Genomic DNA, 8,541 nt, shown 5'->3' with positions numbered 1-8,541 from the left:
TCAGAACCTTATTAGTTGACCTTAAGTTGCATGAGTGGGCCTTTGTGGGCCTTAGGGGTCATTATTTGTTTATTGGCAAAGTTTCGGTAGGCCCATTATGCAAGGGTAAAATAGACTTTTATCCTAGGAGTTTAGGTTTGGGGTTTAGACCCACGGTTATGGTTTATAACCTAATTTTGATTAGGGTTATTTGTTTGTGTTAGTGTGGGATCTGCCAGTTCTGCAACAGAGCATCTAGTTATTTATTAGCAGACTAAGGTGAGTTTTATCATTGTATCAATGAGTCAAAGGCACCAAGGCCGCCCAATTATTTGTGATATAGAATGCTACATATATTTGTGATATGTGTATGAAAGACTAGGATGTGTCCCTTGGAAATTGTATGAAAGACCAACATGTGCCCCCAAATAATTGTATGAAAAATCAGGATGTGGCCCTTGACATCTGTATGAAAGACCATGATTTGGCCCCTGACACCTGTATGGAAGACCGAAATTTGGCCATCGGTAGGAAAATACTTGTAAGACTATGCTTTGGCTCATAACACTAACTTATTTTTGTTTGGTATGCGGTACGTTGGGGAAAATCACTAAGATTTTGTTTACAATTTATATTTATGGTTTCAAGTACTTCCGGTACTAAGGGGAAGGGCCTGACGTGATGGCACAACAATCTCCCCTCACTATTTTTCCGCACTTTTTGATATTGTTACTCTGATGATTTGACATTTATTATGTTATGGTTTTTGGAACAATATGATGATTGTGATTCTTGTTTGAAAAAAAAAGTATTAAGGTTTTCGGGCTGTTACAATATAGCAATGATGGAAATCATTATACTCGAGTCAAATCTCTGAAATAAATTAAAATCAACAAAACTTTTAGGTTTCGATAATTTTAATAAAGGGTTATAAGATCCCAAAATCAAAGTCAAAGCCAATGTCAAAATCAAAGTCAAAGACAACGTTAAAATCAAGTCAATGTCAAAGTCAAAGCCAACATCAACATAATCACATAAATCCTATGCAATTATTCTGGCCAAAATTTTAATAACAGTCACACGGCGCTATTTGAAATTGTGGTTATCGCGATGATATAACGGTTTTTTAATATTACATATAATTTTTAATTTTATATTATATATTAATATATAATTTTATATATTAGAGTATTAATATTATATATTACACAAACATATATGATATATGAACACAAATTAAGAATTTAGAATCATAACTTCATAATTTCACTAATTTATGTTCCTAAAGGATAAATCACAAATTCACGTTGATTTAGTGATTGATTGCTTCTATGCTTCATAAATTCAAAAATTGTATTGATTGATTTATAAATTCACAAATTAACGAGTTCATAAGCATCGGGCATTGAAAGAGAATCATTTAATATTAAATTATTAAAGTAAACATCACATTTAACGTTTAACATAGATTCACAACGAGTGATCGAAACATTTGACACTTACGAGTTTATAAATATAAATTGTGAAGCATTCGTAGTGTTTGTGTGTGTAGAAAGGAAAGAAATAAAGGAAACAATACATGTCTGTTAGTGCGGAGTAGCCAAATGGCCCAAAAGTGAATGGAAGTGAAAATTTGGTTGCAGCGCCGCTATAGCAGTGATGCGTTTTGCAGTAAATAGGGTCGCTTATAGCACCACCGCTATTCATAAATGTTATTTTGAAATAGCGGTTTTTTACCTCCGATAAACGCTATTTCGTCACTATAGCACCAGTATTGTGTGCTATTGATAGCATAGGATAAATCAATAACGTCAATATAAGCTAGTTAACAATGGTACTTTATATCATGAAATTCTACAACGTATAAGGTACTTGGATTTTAGCAAAGCTTATATCTATGCGACCATTTCGAAGTCAACTCAGTGGCGAATCTAGAACCAAAAACTACGTGGTTCCTTATGTAAATAAAACTAAAAAAAATAAAAGAGTAAAAATTACTAATGGTATCGGATCGGGTTGTATGCCTTAAAATAATTAAACATAACTTCAATATTTATATTAGTTTTACATTTGAACTCTAAGAGATCTTATATCTTGAAATATATATTAATAATTATATCATTATCGATACTTTCTAAAACACTTGTTTTAATATATGATATTAAACTATCATTATCGATACTTTCTAAAACACTTGTTTTAATATATGATATTAAACTATCATTCAAAAATTGAAATATATAAAATATAAGCAGGAAGAAGTGGCACCCGGTGAAAGGACAATGGTTGTCGGTGGCCAGACGACGGACAGAAGGATCTATCGACCAGACATGCAAGAACCTTATGAGGCGTCAAACGTTAGGAAATGTCAATCAATGATCACAATTCGTGAAGTTTTCTTTTATTATTGATCTATTTCCCAATGAATAAATTTTAAATGGATCGAGGTAGTAGACTATTTTAATTAAACTATAATATATAAATTTTAGATTGATGTATATTTTTTTTCCAAAAATTACAAGGTAGGTCCTATAACACTAATGAGATAGTTCACCAATTTTTTCATATATATTTTATATTAATATTACTAATATTAAGAAAATTAGATAGGTCCTAGGACCTGCCTATCTTCACAAAGTAGCTACGCCCTTGAGTCGACTACAACTTTTCTTTAGAAAACATGCTACATTTTTATTTATAACACGACAAATATGAGGATATATAACTCATAAACATCAAAAATCACCGACCTTATATATCCTTACTATTTCATTATATTATTACCAAATGTCATAAAAAAACAAGTGTTACAGTCAACTTAGGGTTCCATTTTCCCAAATTCACAATTAATGGTGAAGTCAACGAGGGTGTAATCAGGGTTGATTTAAGTTGATTTGAGGCCCTTTCAAATTCAATAATCGTAATACAATGATATATAAGGTGAGTTTAAAGAATGTGAGTTAATACAATTGATGGCTGAAAAAAAATGGAACCATTTTGAAAACCATGGGTTTGGTTTGTGCATTTACAAAGTTTGATCTTTTTTATTTGGTCTTTGTTATAAAAAACATGAAAAATAGGATCGAACTGGACTATCCAAGCAACGTCCTTTTATATAAATTTAAGTGATTAGTATGTTAAAAATTAAAATAAATAATATATTTTATAATATTCCTGAAAACTAAGATAATAAAAGTATGTTTACGTCATATATAAAAGCTAATATATGGCCATTTTGATTTGAATATTAAAAAAATGCTACTAGATAATATCCAACTTTGTTGACGTATGGGATCTAAAAACATTTGTTTCTTTTATATATATACTAGGTACTTTTAAAGGCCGTGCTAAGCACGACCCACGGTTAGTCCAAATACGCACTGTCATTCGTTAGTAATGGCTTTGGTAAATAATTAAAGTCGGTTAAGTTTTTGGTATTGGCTGATGGTCCAAAATAACATTAAAGGTTAGGCAGGTTTATATCAAAATTGAAAAACAAAGACTACATTACTATAAAAAGGGAAGACTATCAAAACTAAACCTTTTAACATTTATAAAAGGTTATTCTTCAGACAATATCTAATATTATTTTTGTACTATATGAACCAATGATACAATCAAACATAAAACATAAAACATAGCATTTAGTTAAAATGAAAAGACGAACTTTTGGAAAAATAAATAAAGTGGCAATGACGATAATTTACATTCACATTTTTATCCTCCAAGTTTTGCATCCAAATCCTTAGCAATTTAATGACCAAATCGACCCCGATAGCAATCTCCCTAATCTAGTGACACAATACAGGTGCTGAAACATTACTACAACCCAAAATACTCAAATTTAATTTTATAATCAAAAGAATCTACATAATTTTATTATTTACCTTCCGCCCTTTAAGCCCAAATATGATATTCTCCTGCAATTAAGAGAAACCCTCCACCCACAAAGAGTACAGTTGTGATGTTATTCACTGGAGATTTTAATTATACGAATAAAATGAAATATATATATATATATATATATATATATATATATATATATATATATATATATATATATATATATATATATATATATATATATAGTGGAGTAGAAGACATGGATAATAAATCATGAATACCCCCCACTCATGCTTTAAAAAACACTCCAAACATTTAATTTTTTATCCCCGATGAACATTTTGTATGTGAAGAACGAAATATGCGATTAGAAATTTTCTAAAAAAAATAGATCTAGAATTCAAGGAAGAAATATAAAATGATAATATGGAAAGTTCTTAAACCTGGTATGTTCTTTTTAGAGGCTTGCCAAATCCATCTATCCATGGCAAAAAGATCAAAAATTTGTAACAACCTATCACGAAAAATAAGAAAGTTGTAAATTTAGTAAACCCAAATGTGGTACATCGTTGAATGCATTAAATAATCAATGGAAACCTCAATAAAATAAAAAAGATTGATTAAAATGGAGAAACATACCACACTTGTTAGTGATTTGCTTAACCTTAAGTTCAAGTATCTTGACACCACTTTCCTTTAGTAATCTAGTTGATATTCGTTATAACTTGTAAGAAACTTTTTAGACATTACTTTGCCAAGATTTCCCAACAACTAACCGAATGGAAGGATATGGAGAATGTTGGAAGGGTATGTGTTGTTATTTTTCTTATCTTTTAGCTGTAAAAAAAATTGGTAACTGCTTCATTTAAAACGTATGAAATTCCTATATCATCACAAGCTTGTGATCATAGAGGTACCATTTTGGTGACCACTTCTATACATGGCCACAGCCTGAATGATTTTCATATCATGCCACACCTTTTAACAAACTCATATGGACATGAAATTGTGCTTGTTACATTATAAAGACTCAAATATGGCTTTACACATGTAGTAATATTTCCATAGAAGTTCATTCTTAATTTCTTCCAGAAGCAAATCAAAAATGAACATGGTTCCAAAGTCACTATGGATGGCTTCAATATTATTGACAAATGTTTGCATCTTTGCATTGTTTTTGTCAAAAATAACTTTTGTTATGACATTCTTATATAGAACATGTTCAACCCTTACATTTAGGTGGATGATACGTCCACAATCTGAAAATATGAAGGTACTATAATTACCCTTCAGAAGCAAAGCCTCTAAAATAAGCATTACTTTAATAAACATGATTAATGAGATTCCAATATATATATATATATATATATATATATATATATATATATATATATATATATATATATATATATATATATATATATATATATATATATATATAATATTCTAGAAAAAGCCTAAAAAACTATAGTATAGAATCGGGGCAGGGTTGGTACCTCATTTATTTGCCACCATAGAAAATTCCATCATATCTGATCTTGTTAGAAACTGAATCATCATATGGACCTAGTATATGGAGATCTTGCTGAAGGCCATTGAGATAAATAGTTTCAGAGCAGGCAGTTCTCCAGGACAAAGATGTGGATTTCCTCTTTACAAATCAGATTACAACAAATAAGTACATTCAAATGAAAGAAAATTCTATGAGGCAATCGAAGATGTTATGAACATCATCAAAGTCTTTTTCAATAAAAAATTTACATATGAATTCATCAACCAAAATGCTTCACATCATAGCGATAAAAAAAAGAAGAAAAACATCTACTGAAATAATAAGGGCTGACTAATCATGAAGGAAATTCATCCATTGTTCTTCATCACCAAAATGATAAAATTGAGAAAGGAGAAACACAGAAATTCAGAAGACTTTTAAGTTAAATACGAAATAAAATTGATGAATTACGAACCTTGCTGATTCCCGAAGAAGCTCTAATGATCAATACTCTTACCTTCGGTAGAAAATTTTAGCTTCAAGGACTCAAAATTCGCAAATCCCTTTAGCTCTAGGGCTCAAAAAGACTACCTGAAACCCTAGAAAAGAAGGAGGAAAAAGTGAGATTGATGGTGGTGTGTGACGGCATAGACTGAGAAAAGAGGCTAGCCATGCGATAAAGGCAGTATAGAAAATAGGAGAAGATATATAGAAAAGAAGAAAATTCATACCGTCGTCAACAATAACTTAGACATATCTGGTCATTGGCGCCATCGTAGAAGAAGGGCTGTGCAGCATTTTACTGGGGCGATGGGAATCAAATAAAATCGTAAGGATACGTCGATTTTACTGTTGCCGGAGCTGCCGATTTAGCGTAGAGCCGAAGAACAAGTATCAGCGTCAAGCGAGAAAAATGAAAAGCAAATATGGATAGTCGATGGTTACAAGTAGAGAGAAAGTGGTCGTATTGGAATTTGGAAACGTAATGGGGAAACCAAGATAATGGAATACAGGAAGATAATGGAATACAGGTGTCACAACTCCATATGACTCAGGATAACACCGGTAGATACCTTTATAGATCCGACCCGACCCTCCAGCATATACCCGATCCAACAAAAAAGAAGCAAAAATCAACGAAATTCAGCTAAAATTCTACAAAAACCCACAAAAATACTTGCTTATTCACAAGCCCTTCACGTCATCCCACTTATCTATTTTCTTAAGGGATATGGTTTATTTATATATATATATATATATATATATATATATATATATATATATATATATATATATATATATATATATATAAAACTTTATATTCATTTTATCAGTGGAGAGTCTAGAACAGAAAACTACATGGTTCATTATATAATTATATAAAACTAAGGTTCCCAATTCAACAGTTCTTGCTGTTGATTGGACCACCTTTCATTATTATTTATTTTTATTTTTTTCTAATGAGATCAACGCGCGTCTCCACCGCATCATTTCCGTGTTAGCCAATAAGAATAAAATTGGTGTCGTTACATGTGTTAAGCACCGCCTTTTTTTTTTTTTTTTTTTTTATTTTGGATCCGGCCACCTTTACCCCATCCACCGTCATTCATCTTCCTCTCTTTAACCTCTATCGGAAGGAAAATGAGTATCGTCTCCATCATCTCTACCAGTCTCCTCAACTTTTGGTGTTTGTGATTACACAACTGTCTTTATCGCCGTTCACCCAATCTCCATGCCGATTTTAGGATTTAATTGCAGTATGTTCCTTCCACCGCTCCATCTCTTTCTTCCTTCCACAGAAAAGCCCTAACTTTATCCATTCCTCTCCAATCACTCAAGCAAAATATGGAGAAAAGATATGTGAGAATCACCGCCACCATCGTACTTTTCCTCCGTCATCTCAAACCACCGCTTCCATCATCTCACCGGAAAGACCTAGTAGTGACAGTCAATCGGGTTCCTTACAAAGATCTGGAAGAGAGAACAGCTTGGTTTCTCGCTCCGGTTTCCATTTGTTGCAAAAGAAGGTATGAACAAATTACACGCTTCACCTTTGCAAAAAAACACTTTTCACTTATTTTTTCCGTCGACTAACATTTTTCCCGTTCTGATTGTTCAGGAAACCGGATCAAAACGAGGCGGCAGAAGAATTCCAATAACTAGATCAAAGGTAGAAAGTATACCTGCCGATGATTACTCTTTTTCTCTTTCCCTCTAATTTTCCACTTGAAAATCTCTCTCTCTCTCTCTCTCTCACACACACACACACATACACAAATATACAGGTTTATAGTGGTTTGTAATAGTTGCATATCAGTTGTTTTACAGGTTTACAAAGGATGTAGTGTTGGTGGAAGGCTTTTTGGAAGGATGTTGAGGGCCTGGTAAATGAATATTCTAAGGCTAAAGGAAGATGAAGTTTCAAGACAAAGAACAGATCAAGAAGATGGTTTCAGAAACACCCAAAAGTCAAAAATCAAGAAACTTCATTGAATCTAACTCGATTCTTGAGGCTCTGGAGAAGAAATGCCCTCCCGGTGAAGATGCGGTGGTGGTTTCCACCACCACATTGATCGTATTGGTGAAAGGGAGATTGATCAGTGGGTCAGATGAAATAATGAAGTTAGAGGAGGAGGGTAAATTGGGGATTTTACTAGATGGGATTCCAACAGGGGCAGCGACAGACGCCGGATGTAAGGGTTGTGGTGGGGTACGTTTGTGACGTGTACGAATTACAATGTGCAATGAGAGTTGTAAGCTGATAGGGACGCGGAGCATCAATTGTGTAGATTGCAATGAAAATGGGTAGGTTCAATGCCCCATTTGTTGTTAAATTACAAGGTTGGACATGACGAATTTTCAGGTTAGTACAGAATCATAATATGTTTTCTATCCTTAAATTTTGACCATTTTGGTCATAAATCACGGAAAATGTAGGGGATTTGTATCATCAGTATTTTCAAATTACATTTTCTAAATCATAGTTGATTATATGAGTAATACTAAAAAGTATGTATTTGTTGCCAGTAGGTTGTAATATATTTTTGACACAAAGGCACTAAATCAATTGGTATGTTGCTCTTCCAGCATTTCATTTTCAATCTTGAAATGAATGTTCCCAAAATATTTGTCATTTGGCTATAATCTAAGTTCATCTAACTCGATCTACAACTTTATGTACATTGGATTGTGAATACCTCTATATACTGATTTCTTATATATTTGTA

The 8,541-nt window shown here is 32.3% G+C and overlaps 1 protein-coding gene across 9 annotated transcripts; it reads right to left on the bottom strand.

Annotated features, from left to right (window-relative positions):
* Positions 1-3,622: 3,622 nt before the first annotated feature.
* On the bottom strand, positions 3,623-6,348 carry LOC145069885 (uncharacterized). Of its 9 annotated transcripts, none has more exons than XR_013689714.1 (7): positions 6,046-6,348; positions 5,790-5,913; positions 5,319-5,473; positions 4,462-4,526; positions 4,266-4,336; positions 3,867-3,917; positions 3,623-3,770 (listed from the first exon to the last, which is right to left on the bottom strand). XR_013689714.1 is itself a non-coding variant. In XM_079016828.1 (7 exons), exons 3-7 carry the CDS (start codon positions 5,321-5,323, stop codon positions 3,624-3,626), a joined length of 321 nt encoding a protein of 106 aa, XP_078872954.1. In that variant the 5' UTR covers positions 5,324-5,473; positions 5,790-5,913; positions 6,046-6,348; the 3' UTR covers position 3,623. The 9 variants fall into 9 exon arrangements, 4 of the variants coding, with proteins under 4 accessions (XP_078872954.1, XP_078872955.1, XP_078872956.1 ...); XR_013689711.1 differs by having other exon boundaries at positions 3,867-3,953; positions 6,046-6,346; XM_079016828.1 differs by having other exon boundaries at positions 3,867-3,899.
* Between the last annotated feature and the right edge of the window lie 2,193 nt (positions 6,349-8,541).

Source organism: Lactuca serriola, chromosome 8 (genome assembly GCF_051521515.1).
Source record: "Lactuca serriola cultivar US96UC23 chromosome 8, Lser_US96UC23_V15, whole genome shotgun sequence".
Lineage (NCBI taxonomy): Eukaryota > Viridiplantae > Streptophyta > Magnoliopsida > Asterales > Asteraceae > Lactuca > Lactuca serriola.
This window is presented reverse-complemented; position numbering and strand designations above follow the sequence as displayed.

Coding starts and splice junctions, on each gene's coding strand:
- LOC145069885 (XM_079016828.1), bottom strand. Junction 4,337..4,461: donor GCAAATCACTAACAAGTGTG/GTATGTTTCTCC, acceptor TTTTCGTGATAG/GTTGTTACAAATTTTTGATC. Junction 3,771..3,866: donor TTGGGCTTAAAGGGCGGAAG/GTAAATAATAAA, acceptor TTGTGTCACTAG/ATTAGGGAGATTGCTATCGG.